The sequence below is a fragment of the Bos mutus genome, chromosome 16 (genome assembly GCF_027580195.1).
Source record: "Bos mutus isolate GX-2022 chromosome 16, NWIPB_WYAK_1.1, whole genome shotgun sequence".
NCBI classification, from domain to species: domain Eukaryota; kingdom Metazoa; phylum Chordata; class Mammalia; order Artiodactyla; family Bovidae; genus Bos; species Bos mutus.
In genome coordinates, this window is record NC_091632.1 from 74,087,544 (window position 1) to 74,108,738 (window position 21,195).

Genomic DNA, 21,195 nt, shown 5'->3' on the forward strand with positions numbered 1-21,195 from the left:
CACAGTGTGTGCTCAGTCAGGAAATAGTTCCTGCTGCTTTGCTGGCACTATTTTTATAGGGGTTTGGGAATAGATTTTAATAAGATTCCAATTGACTTTATGTGATAATACTGTATATTCAGAGGTGAGAACTTTAAATTATTTAGTTGAATTAGAATTTCACCACCTATAATTTTAATCAAACTAGTGTGGATAGTGAAACTTTTGGTATTTTTATCTTACATAATATCTCTTGACACTTTGAGCATAAAGATTACATAGTTGTTCCTATAATTTTTTCTTTGGCCAGACATAAGTGCAGTCATTAAAATTATATTTTCATGTATAATAAAAATTACATGGTACTTGGCCTAATGAATATTTGGTGAGATGTTTAAATAAGTATTGTATTTTTAAAATCATAATATGAACATGAAAGTCATCTTGCTGAAGAAATCTGCTTGTATATTCAGAATGGAAGATCAAAAATAAATTAATGATAGAATATTTATTTTAAAATAAGGATTTTCAGCAGTACTAAAGCACTTTATTATTGGATTCAGTGCTCTTTGAGAACTTGGAGTGTCATCAGATTCCCATAAGTTTTCAAGATAGTGTTATCAGGGATATAGAAATGATTTTAAGTTAACACCTGAGATAGGAATTTATCGTCTGTTAAGAATTCTGTTTTTCATTAGTTATCTTTTTAAACTTGAATTTTTCTGGAAGGAAAACACTAGCTTTTAAAGATACTGCACTGTAGTAATAATTTGTATGAATAGTGTTTGGATTCTGTTTGAGTGTGTATACCTGTGCATGCACACATGTGCACATACACTTTTAAAAAAGAATTAATAGAATTCTCTATACTGAGGGAAGGGTTCCTTTTACTTTTCATCACACTAATTTGGTATTATCCTCCTATGTGTGAACTTTGTCTAGTAATTTTGGTACTTAGTAATTTTAGTCTTTTTATGACCAAACAGAATAAAGTAAGTGAAAAACAGACCTTACCAAGAGGTGGGGTAATACAGCTCAGCATTCAGAATTATTCTGTGTAGAACAGAACATTTAGATGACTGAATTAAAAATGGGAGATAAGCTGAGTGTCAGTAGAATTCAGCACATTAAATTTTAAGTACTGAAACATTCTCTGTGATTCTGAACTTTAATAGATGTTTCAGTGGATAACTCTTCAGAATAGAATCAAGGATAAAAATGATTGATGTTAGAATTAGCATAAGTAACATCCTTACTGAATCAAGATGGATAGATTTATATACTGGTATGCAATAAAAGCACTGTTTTAAAATTAATGGGTTAGTATTTCTTGATTTTAAAATTTGTAATGGAACCAACAAAATTTCTGTGAAATATTCGGACCATAACACTCAGTGAAGGTTTTTTGTTTACCCTTTTTATTAAAAACTTGGTAAAAGTGCATTGTATACATTGTTCATCCTAGAATCAAGTGTTCATCAAACATTTGTAGTTTTTCCCCCATCCCTCCCCGAAAGTGTTTAATCGGTGGAACAGGATATTTGTCACCCACCAAATTAAAAACTGCAGGCAGTTTGTAAACTTGGCACTCAGAGAACGAAGTAGGTGCCATAAAGTGATGAAGTATCGCCATGTGTACACTTGCTGTCAGGAAATAAACTTCCTATATGTTGTGGTTTGGCAGACATGCATCTTAAAATGTATTAAATGAAACTGCTGCTGCACTCTTTATCCTTTATCTGTTTTCAGCAGTGCATCCTGTTTGTGCCTGTAAGTAACCAGCAGTTGCTTCAGTTAGAGGAGAATGATAGATTTTTTTCAGATATGCTTGAAGTTAAGTGGTGATGCTCCTTGAGAGTGGAGTAACTAGCTGATTGAGGAAATCAGTGAAATACTAGCTTGGCCCTGAACACCAATGAGAAAACAAATTTTCTGTTTTGAACATTTAATTTTTTTTTTTTTATAAAAACTTGAGCCTGAGACACATTGATTTTTCACATTTTATCACATCATGTCAAAATAATTTCCCCCAATAAATGTGAGTACTGATAAAAGAAAATGAACATATCAGTTGTTTTTAAAAAGTGAATACTTAGATGAGAGCTTCATTGCTGAAACCTCTGAACTTTATGTTTATGGAATATCTCAATTAAATCTTATTGCATGGAATATGGTTTTTAGAACCCTAGAATAGGTCAGAAAATTTGTCCTTTGCACAATTATGAAGTTTACTTAAAATTGACAGTAATGTTTTATTTACATATATTGAAATGGAAAACTAAATCTAAAATGAAGAGTCTTTTGACCATCTCCATTTCTTAAATTAAAATTTACTTGGAAAACATGCAGATACATCCTCTTGGCCCCTAACATAAGATTCGAACCATTGATGTATGCATGCCTGTTATTGCGTGTTAATACACAGAATCCCCCATGTGGATTTTTTAGGTAGATTTTTTAATAGGTTGTTTTGGGATACTTTTTTGTTATATAATGTATTTTTAAGAATTACCTTCTTCAGAAATTAAAAAATATATTTTTGGATTCCTTTATATGATGAGTTTTAACTAAAACTTGTCCTATGGATGTAATCATAATCATTTTAACTACACATGCTTTTAGCAATATTTTACAGGTTGCATGTTTTGGGGGGAAAAAAAATGTTGTCTTTTCTAATGTAGTTTACGGTGGCGATATCTGCCTGCCTTTTCTTTTGCTGCATTGGCACAAGCATTGTGCTTATTTTGTTGTAAATGGTTCCAGTATTTTATCAGTTCACTAGGCTGGAACTGATGAGAGGTAATTAGGTGGCTGTATTTACAGCTTGAGTAAGAAACTCGCCAGTGATTGAACACAAACTCATTGGGAGGGGGCACAGGATCAATCCTCAACTTGGCAAGACAGATCCCCACATATACATCTTCCAAGTGCAAACGACGGATACTTAAAGAAACTTTAAATATCTTCTCTGCCAGATCTCCAGAAAAAACATAACCAGTCCCAGAGCAGAAGACAGGATAGCGTTCACTAGGGTAGAGGTCTGGTGGCATGTACCACTTGCTGTCTTTGTTTCGATTGGGTGCATATCCCCTCATTAGGTAACCAGTAAAATAGTTATGTCTAGGAGGCAGGTCTGGCTTCAATAACTTATGTATTAAATACTCTGTATTGACAAACATGTCACTGTCAGTTTTCATTACATAAGGAATACGCGGACAGTATGTTGCAACCCAGTTCATGCCCATGAGTGTTTTAATGGTCAGATTATAGTATGTATCTAAGTATTCCTGTTGGATAATATCATGGTACTGTCTGCTTTCTTCCAATATTGCACGTTGAAGGTAGCCACTTGACTTAATACTTACGCCTAAAAGAAAAATCCGTGTGATTTGAATGCCAGGTGCTAGACTCTCATTGCCCCAAGTTTGCCGAATAGCTCGTCTAGCTTCTATTTGTCCAGGTTCCGCAGCGATTAGTAGTATTAAAAAGGGGCTTTTCTCCTGGCACTTTTCGGGTTCGTTGATAATGTATTTGAAATGGTAAGCATTTGGGTGTCCAGTACCTTTCTCGTTGTAAATGCTTCCGTTGGCACCGAGCGTGTTCTCCAGCCCTGTGACTCCTTGCAGTGACAGATCCGTGTTGTTGGGGTCAGTTGCTGTTTGAGGCCTCAGGGTCTGAGGGACAGTTTCTTTCCAAATGTTCCGAAGAGAGCTGTGGTTTGTCTCACTTTTTGTAGAACGAAATCCACGGAAAGTGTATGTCACAGGGTTTTCTTTGAATCCAGCTCTGCCTGGCAGCCAGTCATGATGATTGAAAAACAAAAACATAGCAAAAAGAAACACGAGAGAAAGTACACCAATAAGATGGGTCCGAAACAGAGACCTCTTGGCATTCCAGCTCATCTTTGCGAAGCAGCAGTGTCTCCTTCTCCACTGAAGCATGTTGTAAATACCCAGTAATGGATGAGAGATCCTGGTGGCTGGGGAACGTGTCCTTCTCCTGAATCAGTACTGTTCTTTGGTAGTCATTTTCTAATTCGGTCACGTCGTCTCCCTCGCAGTCATTCTATAAAGATGAATCATAAAAGTTTACAAAAATGCTAAATACCACAGAACTGCTTTAAAGAGACTAATAAAATTAGGGCAGATGGGAATTTTTAAGCTGTGAAAATATGATCGCCCAGGAACAAAGTTTATAATTTGTCTTCCCTTGGCAACCTAATGTCCTGAGAACAGGATTAATTTCTTTAAAAATATACCTTTGGAGTGCAGTGAGCACTTTTAAGATAGGTGATGGATTTTTCTTCCACTTATTTCATCATCTCCGTAGCTCTGGTCATTTATTCTTTTGACTAAAGTTAAAGACTGAAAGTTGTGTGCATGGAGGAGAGAGAAACGCTGCTGGATTCCTGAGAGAGGCCGTGTAAAAAGGCCTAAGAGCAGATGGAAAATGTATTGGCATTAATTAAAATTGATTTGACATACCATTGGTGGTATGGTGCACAGTCAGCGGCCTTTTTTGTAAAATGGTCATGTGTCAGTTGTGGGACAGACGGTGCAAGGTTGATTATGGCAGAGTTCTGTTAGTCACAGTACACTGCCTGGCATGTTTCCATTGGCCCCTACTGTGTGGAGAAAGTCAATGAGAAGATGCACCTGTCAAAATTAATTTTCAGGGTTCAGTAACTTCAGTGCAAGATTTTAAGACAGTAATAAATGATGAACATTTGCAAATACCCTTTTCTTATTTTAACCTTCCACTTTAAATGTGAGGCATTCAGATCACTGTCTTTACTTAGACTTAAGATTGATTTTTAAAATACAGCAACTAATTATCTGTGGCCTTCACAGAGTACTATCATGTACTTCAGTTGAATCTCCATATTAGAATTAGCAAAGAACTGCTTTGAACGGTCTTCCGAGTTTTTCAAAATACAGACATTAGGTACTGTTATATCCTCAGTTTAAAATTTTAAATTTCACAGAATGCATTTTAAAAGATTTTTGAGTTATGCTGTGTTCTAAATTTGCATGTGGAGAATTTATTACATTTGTAGGACTTGCATGACACTTAGACTTGCTTGACAGTTAGAGCCCTACATTTAGAAGACAAAAATTATGGGCTGTCAATATAGGAGATTCATGATGCCACGTATTAAGAACCGGTATTCGAAGTTTCTCAGTGCATAGCACAAATTTGTTCGTGTTTTTTCAGTTCTTAGTTTTTCTGGATCAAGGTGTGGGGGTAGAGGATAGGTGAGCTATAGCTTGAATTCTATTACAAGAGAATAAAAACTTTTTGAAATGGGGACTGATGTTTAATTTTAACTTTTTCAACTTTTTATCGTGAAAATTATTTAAGGAAAACTGGTCAATTAAAAATTTATTGTAAGCATTTGTTTATTAGAAATTTTATATAAATATGTGTGTGAAAATGTTTATCTAGCTTGTGATACTGAGAAGTTTATGGTTAATACCAAATATACTTTGATATGAAATTTAATTATTTGGGGGAAATAATGACATTTACATGGAAGTCCTCATAAAATTGAATAACTAGAATAACATTCACTTATATAATATGAAGTATTTAGAAAATATTGGTTGAAAGTATTAGACACATGTATGAATGAAAGTACTACTATTCTAGTAACAGCCACTAGGAGGAGCAAGTAGGTGGGAATTTGAACGGACTTCTAAAGTATAATAGTATAGGCACCATCTTTTGATAATTTCTAGTATATGAAATGTACTTTTAAAAGTTATCATTTTTCTCAGAAATAAGAAATTATTTAATCATCTTGTGAGATAGGAGCAATGTTTTTTTTTTTTTAAGTTTTCAGGTTTTAGAAACATAGAATCTAGTTATTTATTTATTAGAATTTATTCACTTGAATTTTAATTTCACATTACTCTGATGAAGACCAAGACTTCACTGTACCAGTAAAACAGTTCTGTTGTGAACTCTGTTGTGAAAATAATAGAGCTGAGTGTTCTAATTTAGAAACTCACTTTTTTTCTTATAGTTGGCCATTCTGCTGAGATGAGAAAACTAAGCTTTTATTTTCAAATGAAATATTAGATAAATAATAATAACTCTTCCTCTACCCCATAAAGAGGCCAATAGCTTCGAGGGTTATGAATATAAATTTAAAAGAAACAAAACTTGCTTTTAATGTTTATTTGATAATCTATTTTAAACATTCCAAAACTAAATTAAATGTATCAGCTTTCTGTTGATAGAGAATGCTTGAAATCTGGTTGAAGTCTAATCATTTAGATCTTTCAAGAGTGTAAATTTGATGGTTTAAGAAGCAATAAATAGAAGTTCAGATATTTGAATGAATAAAGGACTGAAAAATGAATGCAGGTAAATATATTAGTAAATTGTATTTTTATGAAAATATGCCTGAAGTGATGTTTCTAAAGTATTTCAGTGTTACAGAAAAGAGCCAATTATATATTGTAATCTGGCATAGTACCCGTAGTTTATGGTCCTGTGTGATTTTGTAGCAATATGTAATGGAGATGCATCTTAATTTAAATTCATGATATTTGTATGTTTGTAAATATTAAGCTGCTCAAACTTGAAATATATATATATACCCGTTTGAAAACTCTCTCGTTGGTAAATGTAGTGCATATGTCTAACCTTTAAAAATTCTTTATTAAAAGTTTTTCAGGTATTTATCATAATTGTTTTGTTAAAAAGAAAGTACAATTAAAGTAACGATTCTTCCTGCTATTAAATGATAAAATCCTTTTCCAGTTACTGCCTGTTGTACATTAATTCTTAAGAAGTGGTAATAAAACTAGAAAGTTGAAATATTTTGATATTCTAAATAGTCTTTGCACTTTTACATTTTCAGAGTAGCAGTAGCTTTGATTTATATTATATGGGTTTTTATGATAATATTGTTAAGTTGTTCATGTGTATTTACATCTTATGGGTTGACGCTCACGGAGAGGATGTTACTGTAAAATGTTGTTCCCTTTCTCTCTCTCTCTCACACACACGCATGCACTGATTTTATTATCTGGCTTTTAAAAGTGTTGATGTTTTTAGTCTGTTGGAACAGTTCTAGAGTTTAGGGGTGCTTGAATAAAAACTCTGCACTCCTATTTTGAAATAGCTAGCTAATAAAAATGTTTAATGGGTGACTTTAACATTGAGAGATAAAGGCTCTAAAAGAGACTTGAGGTTTTTTTGTTTATTTAATACTGTCTGATTTCATTCTTTAATGGACTAAATGCTGTGAGTGAGAGTTGATGTTGAACTGTAATAATAATAGGCCTGATAGACTTGTTTAATCTTAATTTTAGAATAGAATGCTTACATATGTCTTAAAAATGTTTGCCTTTTGTGATTATTAAATAATGAGTTGTGCTGTGAAGTTGAGCAAAAATCAGAATCTTAGAGGACCTGTAAAAAATTTTAGAAATACATGAGTTCCTGAGCCATGAGCTGCTATTCTGGGATTGTTACTAAAATAGTAGATTTCATTTTTGCCCTGCACACACATACTGTGCCAATAGTTCACTATTACATATTTATATAGCCTGGCATAGTGGCTACATTTAAGTTGAATTTTTTGACCTTGTATTGCTGTTACATGGATATTTTTATATCAGAGTATTTTCATATTGTGTTTTTGAGTTTCACTTTAAAAATGATCACCCAAACCAATCTTATATTTTGATCATTTAGAATCAGTCTGTTGCCTAAAGTCAAGTCTTGCTTTTAGCAATAGGGGTAATAGTAGCAAATATTTATATTTCTTTGTTTGAAGTTGTATTCGTGGACATGTAAATCTCCTGTGGTAGTGTGCTGTGCATAAACACACACTGCCTTCTGTGATCCTGTACAAATGCTTTCCTTTTAGTATCTTACAGTTCAGTGGTACTTAAAATTTGTTGATGGTCTTCAGAGGTTGTGTTCGTTACTTTTATTTAGGGAGATGGACGTAGGAGGGAAGATTTTGTTACTAAAACCTGCTCTATATTAAGATTTTGCTTTAAAAGGACTGAAAAAGCTCTTAATATTAGGATCATTTTTTTATACCATTTAGTGTAATTTTACTGCATTGACTCCTTTGATAGCCATTTTAAGGAGAGCCCTTTAATTTACTGGATAAGGATTCAACTTGACCTAATTTGATAGAGGATTACTGTGTTTTCTTTAGCGGGTTTCAGATTTTTTTTTTTTTAAGTTTCATTTTTCAGAGAAGCCTTTAAGCACAGCTTGTTACTATTTGCCTTTTCTGTAATCCATAATTACTGCGAGCTACATATTTACTTGAATAAAGCAGTGACAGCTTGTCTTCTAAACAGTGACAAATTTTAAAATCATATTTAGAAACCCTCTCACAGTTTCAAGGACAGTGAAATGTATGAACTTGTTTATTAGAGATTAGTGCCTCCTGGGCTATCAAAAGGTAACAGACATTTAAATGAGTATCACACACAAGATATCGACATACCTTCCTTGGTCAGGCCATTTATGTGGCGAGGATTATGCCCACTGAAGATACTTTTGGCACGCCATCGCTCCAGCAAAAAGACGCTATCGAACACACACACCTCCCCCAACAGTCTGCCTCCTGCGATTGCTTATCACATGTCCAAAGTGTCCATCTGTCTGCTTGTCTTCGAGTACCCTTCCTTGTTCATATGGGTGCTAATCTTCTGAGGTCTTTCCTTTCATTTTCTCTTTAACAAAAGAGCTGTGGTGGTTTCGTTCTGTTTGGAGCACTGTCGACTCTTCTGACAGTTGATGCATTGAAGCTTTTTACATCTGCTGTCTTCCTGGCCGGACAATGCAGTGCTCTATTCTCTTTTCAGTATCCATATTTCTAGTAAGAACCCTGAGCTGCAATGTAAAGCAGCCAGAGCTAGAATGGAGTGCTTCGATGGTATTGGAAAAGAGCAGGATTTAACTCTCTCGTCGTTGCCTGGCAGCTGCAGGAAGGACTGAGCCGTTTCACTGGGGTTTTAGTCTGTAATATGAAATCCACGGTTCCTCAGCTGCTGCACAGGCAGGCAGCAGTTTAAATGTGGGCTTGACAGATGCTCTCTCTGACAGAGCAGAATTTAACGTCACTGCTTGGCTGAGTCCCACGTGATTGTTTGCATTCATTTTGCTTAAAAACCCAAGGTAGGGAGAAGCTTAGAGATTTTGCTTCTTTGTGTTAAATTATACGTAGTCAATGTAAGTGTAGTGATAAGTGAATAATACAACAATGGAAGGATTATGAAATGAATGGTTATTTTATTTTTTTCAGCTTATCCCTCCTCCCCTTTTTTTTAACTTTACATTCAAGCACAAATTTTCTAAATGTTTTCGGTGTTAGATGTTGGTTTTCATGTTACCTGCATGATTTTACCGGGCACAAGCCATATAGCGTTAGTGTGTAACTTGGTGTAATTTAACCCTTTCATTGCACTCCTTCCCTTGAATTTTTTTTTCCCCTCAAATTGTTCTAACTTTAGTTTTACTAATATCTAGTTACAACCCATAGACCATTTTTAATGAGTAACTTAGACACCTCTCCATTATTTTCTGGAGTTTATATAAATCAGCTGCCATGAATTATTGTACTGACACATGATTTGATACAGCCACTTCTTTTTTTACGTGCAGTTTCTAGTGTTCTTGAAGGCAGCAAAACTTTATTTTTAATGTCATCATTTATTTTTTATTTTTCTTTAAAATTACTTGTATGGTGGAATTCAACAAAATAATGTAATAGATAAAGCATAGTTAAACAGGATCTTCTTGGGTAGTGAGATCATAGTAATCGTATTTATTTGTCCTAATATTTCAGGATGGTTTAGTAACTTGCCATCAAGCAAAGTTTTCCATAAACACTAGATACTCACTCTGAAATATTTCTTTGTATGTTTAGTCTGTTGGGCACCTTGCTGCTTTTTTTCTACAAGTACTGGGGCATTGTCCTTTATTAAAATAACTTGAGTTATCAGTTTTCCTCAGATTTTAGGGACATTAACTCATAGAAATTTACCATTTTGAAACTTAAGCTATATATTTGTGGTCATATATTTTTGGTCCCACCTATTTTCCCTACTAATGTATGTTGTTTCAAATACAGATTTATGTTTCTTCCAATATTTTTAATTTTTTGTTTTTGTTATATTTTTTAGTACAAATGATGAATTGTGTTTTGTAGTTTTAGGAATCCTAAGACTTCTTTTTTTAAGGGGTGTATGTGATTTTCCTGGAAATGTTAGTTGGAACATTAAGAGTTTTATAGATGGGAAACCTAAGGCCTGGAGCTTTGGCTTTTCCTGGTAAAGTGTGAAGGATAGAACTAAAACCCAGGTTTCTTGGCATTTAGTCCCTGAGTCCACACATATTACATGTTCACCACTCTGTTTTTAATTAAACTTAGGTGGCAGAGTGATGGTTAAGCTTAAATATAAATATAAATATAAGCTTTAAATAAGCTTAAAATGACTTATTTTATAAAAGTATAAGTAGATCTTACTAGGTCACTATTTATCAATAATTCCTGACATAGGATTTGACTGTGCTAGTAGCAGCAGTGACTCAATTCATGTTGCATGCCAAGCCTGCTTGAGCTGTTATATAAATGACTTTTTTTCGGATAAGGTTTTATTATTGTAATACCCATTTTAAAGATGAAGAACCAGTGTTTAGAGTTATAAAACAATTATCCCAACTATCAGATGATTCGTGATAAGAAAGAGTCCAGCTGGGAATTAAAGCAAAAGTAAGTTGTTCTCAACCATTATGCTGCATGGCCCTGCTGGAGAACTGTGGGAATTTTTTTCCTGTTACTAGTACAGCATGGGGCTTCCCTGGTGGCTCAGTGGTAAATAATCTGCCTACTAATTCAGGAGGTGTGGGTTCAGTCTCTGGGCTGGAAAAATCCCCTGGAGAAGGAAATCGCAACTCACTCCAGTATTCTTGCCTGGGAAATCCCATGGACAGAGGAGCCTGATGGACTACAGTCCATGGGGTCTCAAGGAGTCAGATGTGACTGAGCACACCAGCACAGCATACCCAGAGATCATTCATAGGATTTTAAATGGATGTTTGTATTTTTGTTTTATTTACTTGATCAATAGATAGGTATCTGATCAACTGCTGTGTGCCAGCGTTTGCAATTTGGCACACCTTAATAAATGATACAAAAATGGTTTAGATGCATCCTTGCCCTTTCTCCAGGAAGGATAAAGCAGTTATTTTTGGCTGTTTTTTTGATTGTCCCACTGAATTTCTTATGGATCTTGACTATTAAGAGAACTCCGTAGATAAGCTGCTGCTTAGTCGTCCCTGTAGTGTTAGGTGGAGCCCTTGAATTCCCAGTAGACTATTGTCTCAACTGTGCTTGCAGAGGAGCAAGTGTTCATATAGCAAAGGAGACTCCTGAAAGCTCATGAAAGGATACCTGTGTGCCGAATCAGAATTTACTTTGAACTTTCAGGTACAACTGCATTCTGTTTCTTATGTTTAAGTTAAGCTAGCTTAGGAACTTTACAGAAAAACAGCAGTCATGAGATAAAAGTTCCTTCAGTGACTTTTTCTAGCAACCTGCATGTTTCCAGCCAAGAGAAGCTGTAAAAATCTTATGACAAGCAAGATTGTAGAATCTCTTCCTTCAGTCTGGTTTCTTTTAAAATCTGAATTCTGTGGTTAAACTTTCTCACTAAATGTGACAGATTTCTTTATCAGACTCAGCAGACTGGCAGCTATTTTGTTAAGTTTTATAGTTATAAATGTCTTGTAATTTTTACTTGCATAGGTCTGCTTTTTAATTTTATAGCACATCCCTGGTGGGAAAATAGGTGAATATTACTATATGCATCATGGCCAGAATTATCCAGGTTCATATTAGGGTTTCCCCGTGCATGTCTAGAATATCCCTTAAGGAGCCAGAATTTAAAGACAGAATTTGCTGTGCCTCCTAACTCTTTAAGTCTTAAATCGGTACAGAAATAATAATAATTTTTTTATTCATATTGTTAATAGTTTTTGAGTGATTATCACATGATCAGTCAGGTATAGATTGGTTCAGTATGTAAAAGGAAAGGTAAGTGATTTCATGGAATTATACTACGTGTCTATATAAATTCAACTAAATGTCCTTAGTAAAAAGAATGCTGGAGAAAAGAATGTGGAGATAGCACTTCAACCAGGGCGGGTGATGAGCAAACAGCCTTGGGAGACATGAATCAGTTTTCCCTTCATTGGTCTCCATTCCTGTTTATGCTTTAGTCTGGCTAGTAGGCCCCTGAATGCAAGCCATTTATTTCACCTGAAAAACTAGCTATCTTTTTCCACTCCTGGAGAAAAATCTTAATGTTGTGGAGCAGATGTAATTTCCAACGTAATACACTGAAAAATTCCATTTGAACCAGTTAGTTAGGTAACACCTTCAGTTTTATTGAGATAATCAGCAGTTTTGCATGGCAGTGTTTACTTGGAGTTTATCTAGAGACTGCTTTGACTTAAAATCAAATGACATCTTTTTCATTACATAAAAAGATTTGGACAGATGGCATATTTTTGACTATTTAATAGTAGTAGTTTTCCTTTTTGAAAAAAAATGGTTGTGTTTATTAAGAATTTGGTATTTTCCTTTGACTTTTATTGATGTTTTACAAAGCAGTTTTACTTTTCTTTGAACTCACAGAGCAGGAATTAGCTGGTTGCAAATTAGCAATCTCAGAATGACCACAAGTGTCAGTGTTTGCCTGCCTTACTATTTTGCCTTCAGTTTTCATAAGCTTATGCTCCAGTTACTCATAATGTTTAAGAATTTCTTTTGACTTGAAAGCGGAACTAAATTTAAATGTCTCTTTGACATTTGTCTATTTTAATTCACACAAAATATTAAATGATCCTAAGAGAAAAAGCAAAGCATCTAAAATCAGCAGTAATGTGGAAAGTACTGTAATAATAAAGGCATATCTCAGAGATATTTGGGGTTCAATTCCAGGCTACTGTAGTAAGTGAGTTACAGGAATTTTTTGTTTACCAGTGCATAGAAAAGTTATGTTCCCAGTACATTTTGTGCAATAATAGCATTTTGTCTAAAAAACAATGTACATATTTTAATTAAAAAATGCTAACCGTGATCTGACAACATAAGGTTGCCATAAACCTTCGAACTTTTTTTTTTTTTTTAAAGTGCAGTATATGCAGTGCAGTTAAACAAAGTATGCCTTTTTGCTTGTATATGCTTTGGTTTCTCAGTAGCACAGCTCTTTCTTTTCAGCATAAATCAACTAGAATCTTTCAATTGTTTTTTTGGCACACACAGAATAATCTTAGAGGTTAGAGCTGGGGTTATCAGTGAGGTTGGTATTGAGCTTGATACTGCTTTCCTAGGACATGTTCTAGAAGTTTACGAGGGAAGGTGTTCTGGGCTGACAAAAAAAATGAAGAGCATTTAGTATATGTGGCCAGGGAATGTAGTGTGTTGGGACAGTTTTTGAAAACAACAAAGACTAGTCCTGTGTGCTGCAGGACTTCCAAATGTCCGTGTGTGTGTGTGTGTGTGTGTGAGAGAGAGAGAGAGAGAGAGAGAGAGAGTCAGTCCCCAGTCTCTGGGATCTAATGCTTGATGGTCGGGGGTGGAGCTGACGTAATTAATGACAGAAAGTCCACAACAAAGGTAATGTGCTTGAATCATCCTTCACACCCCATCTCCTTGGGTCTATGGAAAAATTGTCTTCCGTGAAACCAGTCCCTGGTGCCAAAAGGTTGGGGCCACTGTGTTAGACCATTTTTATTATTAAACGAACCTAAAACATAATTGGAATACACTCGGAGAAGGCAGTGGCACCCCACTCCAGCACTCTTGCCTGGAAAATCCCATGGACGGAGGAGCCTGGTGGGCCACAGTCCATGGGGTTGCTAAGAGTCAGACAAGACTCAGTGACTTCACTTTCACTTTTCACTTTCATGCGTTGGAGAAGGAAATGGCAACCCACTCCAGTGTTCTTGCCTGGAGAATCCCAGGGACAGGGGAGCCTGGTGGGCTGCCATGTATGGGGTCACACACAGTTGGACACGACTGATGTGACTTAGCAGCAGCAGCATGTTGCCTGTGCATTTCATTTTAAATGGTTAGAGGGGTCAGTGTAAAATATTCTTAAAGGGGATGTGTTGAGTTTGATAGAGTTGCGAAGCCTACTAGGTCCGCACCTTTAAATTGTTTCAGGCATCTTACTGGCCCGTAGCTGTAATTCTTTGATTCCCAAAATAATCAAATTAATATAATTCCAAACATGTAACCTTTGATAGAGAGAGCTGGGCAACAGAGTATTGTTTATCCACATGAAACAAAAGAAGAGCCAATTTACAAGCTATAGAGCAAAATTTTAAGCTGTATAGGTTTGAAGAAACCCACGTTGAATTGTCTTCAAATGTAATCATTTAATTGGACCCTTCAGGTTGTACTGTAATGGCATTGTTCCTAGTGAAAAAGTATTACTTACATTAGAATAATGGAATTTCAGAGTAGAATTGGACCTTTGAGGTCATCTAAAAATCTAGTTTCCTCATTTTACAGGCAAGGTAACTAAGACCCTGAGAGGTTGAGATTTTTCTCAAAGGTTTGCTCTTAATGTAGCAAAGCCACATTAAGGTAGAACCTAGAGCTTGAGACTTGCAAGTCAAGTGTTTTTTTGCATTGATTTACTCTGTCTTGAGTTACATTAGTGTATTTGTTTTTAGTCCATGGACCCATGAGATTCACAAATGATCCTGTGGACCTTCTACATTACCTGTGTCCCTCTTCCACTATAAAAACAATTCTGCTGACTTTAAGTGAGAAAGAAAACTTTTATTAAATCTCAGTGAGAAAGAATTGTTCATTATGGACTTCGATGTTAAAGATCGGAACACACACTTTGGTTTGTTTCCAGTTGCGATGCTCTAATTGGCATTTTATCTAAATTATTTATTTGTAGATTAAGGAACTACATTCATGTGGATGTAATTTTTTAATCTCCAGATAAATAATTTTTAAAAACCTGACATTTTCCCAGTATGATAGAATGCCTCTTTAAAAGAGTTTTGCATTATATCTCACTCTCTTTTGAAAATTTTTATTGGTGTATTTGTCTGGGTTCTCCAGAGAAAGAATCAATAGGGTAGATAGATTGATTGTGAGGAATTGGCACATGTGGTTAGGAAGACTGAAAAGTTCCAGGATTTGCTCTCGGCAAGCTGGTGACCCAGGGAAGCTGATGGGCTAGTGCAGTTCTTGTCTGAGCCTGAAGGACTGAGAACTGGAGGACGCATGGTGTAAGCGCTCCAGTCTGCGTCCAGGGCAGGAGAACCCCTGGTGTGCCCCCTCGACGCAGCCAGGCAGAGGGGAACGCTCCTCTGTTCTGCCTCTGTGTTGTCTTCAGTTCTTCAGTGGATTGGACGAGGCCCGTCTGCAGTGGGAGGGCAATCTGCCTTACTCAGTCTACAGATTCAAACATTCATCTCACCCGGACGCATCCTCATAGACATGTCCAGAATAATGTTTTAGCCAAATGCCAGGGATATTAATTCCTTATCAAATCTTTTCTCCCATTCTTTGGATTGACTTCTCTGTTGTTAGTGTCCTTTGATGCATGAAAGCTTTTAATTTTGATCAAGTCAGGTTTATCTGCTTCTCTTTTGTTTTCCTGTACCTTTTAGTACTACTTTCACATTCACATATTCTTGAAACTAATGTCAAATCTAATGTCATGAAGCTTTTACTCTGATTTTTTATCTGTAGGTTTTTAAATTTGTTTTAAAGTTCTGTCTCCTAAATTTAGGTTTCTGACCCATTTTGAGTTATTAATAATTTTTGTAGATGATGCAAGGTAGTGGTCCAGCTTCATTCTTTTGCATGTGCATATCCAGTTTTCCTAGCACTGTTTGTTGAAGACTATCCTTTCCCATTGCATGGTCTTAGCTCCTGTGTCAAAAATCAGTTTGCCATGTACGTGAAAGTTTATTTCTGGGCTATCTTATTCTGTTAGTCTGTGGATCTGCCTTCATTCCCTGCTACAGTATTTTGATTACTCTATCTACAAGTTTTAAAATCTGAAAGTTTTAGTCCTCCAACTTTGTTCTTTTTCAGAATTAGTTTGGCTCTTTGGGGCTGCTTGAAATTCCACATCAGTTCTAGGATAAGTTTTTCTTTCTGCAAAAACACCTTTGGGATTTTGAAAGGGATTACATTGCATCTATAGATTGCATTGGGTAATTTTGAAATCTTAATGCTATTAATCTTAGCAGTCCACGAACATAGATGTCTTTCCATTTGTTTATGGCTTTAATTTCTTTCAGCATCAATCTGAAGTTTTCAGTGGACAGTTTTTTTTTTAATTTCTTGATTAAATTTATTCTTGAGTATTTGATTTTTAAATGCTATTCCAAATGGAATTGTTTTCTTAATTTCTTTTTTAAATTACTGATTGGTAGTATCTAGAGATGCTGTGGATGTTTATGTGTTGATTTTGTATCCTGCAATTTTGCAGAGATAGTTGTGTAGACTACAGTATAGTATGAAGATAACTTTTATATGCACTGGGAAACCAAAAAAGTTTGTGTGGCGCACTTGATTGAGATACTAGCTTTATTGCAGTTGTATGGAGCCAAACTGGCAGTATCTGTGAGGTGTGCCTATATAGACACACCGTACTGGGTTTTAGAAATGTGTCAACTGTTTTCTGTGTTAGCAAACATTGTATATGTATACTCCAGGTTATGACTAGTCTAAAAAAACAAAAAATAAGTTGTACTTAAAATTTGTGTCAAGTTTTTTGCTCCTGAAACCTTTAATGCTTTTCAGCTTCTTTGTGATTTGCTCAGAGTTGCAGTTCCCTTTTTGTACCTAGTTTTTCTGAAATGATTTTCTTAAAGACTCATTCTGGAACTTAAAAAATTCAGCTGCTTAAAAAAAAAATCCTAATATTTGTGAGTTCTGAATATCAAATACAGATTTCATGGGAATAAGTTACTTTTTAAAAAAACAAAACATGCAGTTGTACAATTAATATTGATTTACTTTTTAAAAATGTTACTTTTTGTCTCATAAATACAGCAAAGAGGTAGATTATCAACTCCTAGAATCTCTGTGTGTGTGTGTACATATATATAGTCCATATGTTTTTTCATTAAGAAATTTCAGTGTCTTATTAATTTTTATATAAACAGCATTTTCCAGAATTAAATACAGTATATTTTTCATACTGATACTTGTTACAAATATCTTTTCTTACAATATTTTATATTATGGTGTTATTTTCTACTTAAACAGTGGCAGATACCAATGTTCTTTCTCCCAATACCTAGACTCTCTTCACTTGCTAAAAGAAAGCAAGGAGGGATTGTAAACAGTTACCTTGTTTGGTTGTGTTATGTTTTGCAGATAAGGATTCTGTCACTTTCCCCCATCCCTTTTTGCCAGTTACTTCTTTTCCAGAATGCCTAAAGTCTTGGTGAAATTATAATGATTCTGACTTTTTAAAAGAAAGCAGGTTTTCCTCTCCAGTTAGCACAACTCGTCAGCTCTTTCAGTTGTTTTGTGCTGATACTTTTCTTCTCTCAGCTGAGTAGCATTTTTCCCCTAGTCCAAATATCTTTAAGAAGACAGAGTTGTCAGTCTGCTCCATATTACTGCCAATTATTATTTCTTCATTTTGTTTCTTTTATTCTTTGTTTTCCTTCTATTTCAGTTTCTTAACATATGCCAGATAGACCTCTGTGTAGCCTTTGAAAAGCTATTTTACCTCTCTTTTCTTCATCTTTAAAGGGTGCTAGAATTAGGTTATATGGTTTCTGAGGTCCTTTATGTAGTGACTTATACAAAATAATGCAGATCAGAGTACTATGAGCTTTTAGCTGCTCTTGTATTGGTTATGGAGACCTAGAAATGGCTGTGAACTAACCATATGATTAGCAGAGGTCTTTGCTGTTTTCATTTCAAGGAGCTCACAGCCTATGAAGTGGCATGGCTATATGTGTGTGTGCGTTTGAACTGATTTGTGTTTACTTACCCAAAATTAAGCAAAGTTGTACTATAGTGACTGACAACTCAAAATTTTCAGTGAATTTGAGAAGACAAAATTAGATAAAACTCTCCTGGTTGTAGTTAACAGATTCTGCTCTAGTAAGTAAGACAAAAAAGTGTGTGGGTTGCATAGAATGAGATGAGGGATTTTGGTGACTCTTGGAATCAAGAAGATTCCAAGGATTAGTGGGAGAAGAGGTCTTACAGGCCACTGGAACTAGATAGGTATCAAGAGGGATATTATATTCCATGTCTCTTCTTGCATGCTGGTAACTTCTTTACATCATTCTGCAGATGGGTTTTCTCCATGAGTCATGAGACACAATTATCTGTAATTTTAGACTTAACTCCTTATAGGCTTATGACTAGCTGACTCCCATTTATTAAACACAGAGAACTCTCTGTAGACTGAGCCCAGGACTAGCCAGCCTTCTAGTCATATGTAGACAGAAGGAGGTCTGCCTATGTGCGTGCTTATTGTTCTTCCTGTCTCATTTTCTTCATTTTTCTTCCTTTTCTGTGTACTTAAACTGACCCATTTTACATGTGTGTGCTGTGCTTTGTCGCTCAGTTGTGTCCAAACTCTTTGTGACCCCATGGACTGTAGCCTGCCAGGCTCCTCTGTCCCTGGGGGTTCTCCAGGCAAGAATACTAGAGTGGGTTGTCATGCCCTCTTCCAGGGGATCTTCCCATCCCAGGGATTGAACCCAGGTCTCCCACACTCCAGGCAGATTCTTTACCATCTGAGCACCAGGGAAGTCCCAGTATTCACATGTAAGAATTCAAAAGGAATACGGTTAAGACCTTGTTATTATATAATATCTAGTTGATTCCTCCTTATAAAAGAAGATGGGAGAGAAAGCTAAAATCTCTTTGGTTAATTTCTATTTAGTGATTATCCTTTGGCTTCTGGTTTTTAGAAGTGTAAAACTGAGTTCAGTATGACCAACATTTGTAGAGCATCTGTTGTGTCCTGGGTACTAGATTTACAAAGATGAGTAAAAGCAGTTGTGTCCTCTAACATGAACTTAGAGAAAAATATAGGTCAGACAATTTCAGTGCATTAAAGGAAGTTAAATGTTGAAAATGGTCTCCACCTTAATAGTGACTCACTTCCTTTACATTTAAAATTTTACTTGAATATAATTTGCTTGTAGTATAATGACCATATCATTAGTAAGCTTGACAAATTTTTACAAAGTTAACACATTCATGGAACCAGCATCCAAAGTGACTCAGTCTCAACCACACCAGTGTATATAACTAAATGCATAATAGTGAAAATATTGGAAAAGGATGTACTGCTGTCCTCAAGTGCTTTTTTCCCCCAAAGAGTTTTTGCTAGTTGCCTCTGCTGCTGCTGCTGCTTTTTTTTTTTTTAATTTAGCTTTTTAGGTTTTTTGAGGGGGAAGGTATGCATGAGGCGTTTGGTATCTTAGTTCACCGCCCAGGGATGGAACCTGTGTGCCTTGCATTGGAAGCAGAGTCTTAACCACAGGACTGCCAGGGGAGTCCTCTTTTTTAACCCTTTTTTTAAAAAGCCTTTAAACTGAATGCCAGGAATCCTATTGTATTCCAAGTGAAATGCATTCTCTGTACATTTTACCATCGTAAAATCTCAGATTCTGAAGAAAATGTAATATGATTAAAGTGAACATTGTTTAGCAGGACTTCTTTAGAAATGTTTCTGTGGTTGTAGTAGTGATTTTTCTTATTATGGATATGTGTAATTTTCCTGATACTTATCAAATTTTCTTCACTTAAGTACAGCTAGAATAAAATCTTCATGAGTTACTGGCTGTTTTGAAATTTATACTTGTAGCTTTCTATAAAGAAAAATATTTTAATGAAAATTTAGTGTGAGTATGATTGAAACTATTGCAGTAAAGATAGACAACTTTGAAGTCTGTTAAGCACTTCAGAGGTGTCTGTTCTTGAGTATATAATTGATGTACTTCAATCCTAGCATATTTCCTTATATAGATTATGTGCTTTGTAATTACTTGAGATTTGTTATTCAGCTTTTAAGAAATTTTCAACCACTCTTAAATGTAACAAATCTCATGTTTGTAAATGGATTATTTTCCCTGAATATTTAAAGATGTTTAATTTGAAATATTTGTGTTTTTTAAAGATTCACTCAAAGTAACACTGTTTACATCTTTCTAATGTGAGATTATGTATCACTTATTAATTTTGAGATTCTTTAAGGGGAAAAAGATTGACTTGATTTTAAAACTGGTAATGACATTTCTGAGAATATTAAAATTGTCAGCAATTAAGTAAATCATTGAATATTCGAAAAATCTTACATACTTACAGTAACTAATGAATAGTAACAATTTAAGTATATTTTCGACTAAAGATTTCTCTTACCAACTCACAACCAGTAACATAAAAGGTAAGGTGCTTGTTTGTTTTAACTCATAGCATGTTCCATGACTGAGGGAGAGACAGACATTAATTTTTTTTTGCGTAATTAAACAAAAGTGTTTATTGTGCAAAGGAATTTTAACACATCCATTTTTATTCTTTTAAAGGAAGGTGCATCAGCCCGGAAGACGCAGACTCCTGCAGCACAACCTGTACCAAGGCCAGGTAAAAATAGAAAAATTTTAGTTTTTTTCTATTATCACAACTGAAATTTTTGATACTATGTACTGCTTCAAAAGAATTAAATTTTACTTAAAATACTTCAAAACTAGTATCATAAGAATATTTACTTGAGTAAATAGGTATGGTTGAGTTACAGAAAAGTTTTAAGAAAATATTTTTAACATTTTAGGAAAATGTTTTAAAAAGCTTTTTATTACATACCCATTCTCTCATCAGTTTTGTTTGAGTTCCGTGATAGTATGGTGGATGTGATTTTTGTCTTTTCCTATGAAAACATAGAACCATAATTCTAATAGATTGATAAGCAGTTTGATGTTTAGGATTTCAGATACCTGTATTATTGAGCATATTAGGTTCTATAACTTTAAAAATATATATTAATAAACAAGGCTAATATTAATATTATTTTTTTAATTTAATCCTTAAATTTTTTTGGTTACACTTCACAGCCTGTGGGATGTTAGTTCCCTGACCAGGGATTGAACCTAGCCCCTCAGCAGTAAGAGCACAGAGTCCTAACCACTGGACCACCAGGGAATTCCCTGAAGTTATTT

General features: G+C 35.0%; 2 protein-coding genes and 1 non-coding gene across 3 annotated transcripts in view; 1 reads left to right on the plus strand and 2 right to left on the minus strand.

The window, feature by feature from the left end:
• CDC73 (cell division cycle 73) overlaps positions 1-21,195 on the plus strand; it is a 91,590-nt gene that overhangs the window by 44,321 nt on the left and 26,074 nt on the right. Inside the window, exon 11 of the mRNA XM_005897399.3 lies at positions 20,566-20,623. Coding sequence (XP_005897461.3) covers positions 20,566-20,623 — 58 coding nt within the window. The remainder of the gene's footprint in view (positions 1-20,565; positions 20,624-21,195) is intronic.
• B3GALT2 (beta-1,3-galactosyltransferase 2) lies at positions 1,499-9,036 on the minus strand. The gene is made up of 2 exons (XM_005897398.3): positions 8,459-9,036; positions 1,499-4,044 (listed from the first exon to the last, which is right to left on the minus strand). Exon 2 carries the CDS (start codon positions 3,918-3,920, stop codon positions 2,652-2,654), a length of 1,269 nt encoding a protein of 422 aa, XP_005897460.1. The 5' UTR covers positions 3,921-4,044; positions 8,459-9,036; the 3' UTR covers positions 1,499-2,651.
• TRNAK-CUU (transfer RNA lysine (anticodon CUU)) lies at positions 21,106-21,178 on the minus strand. Its single transcript has one exon. It is a non-coding gene; the product is annotated as a tRNA-Lys (tRNA).

Excerpts from the sequence above, each read along its gene's own strand:
- B3GALT2 (XM_005897398.3), bottom strand. The coding sequence starts at position 3,920 with ATGCTTCAGTGGAGAAGGAGACACTGCTGCTTCGCAAAGATGAGCTGG.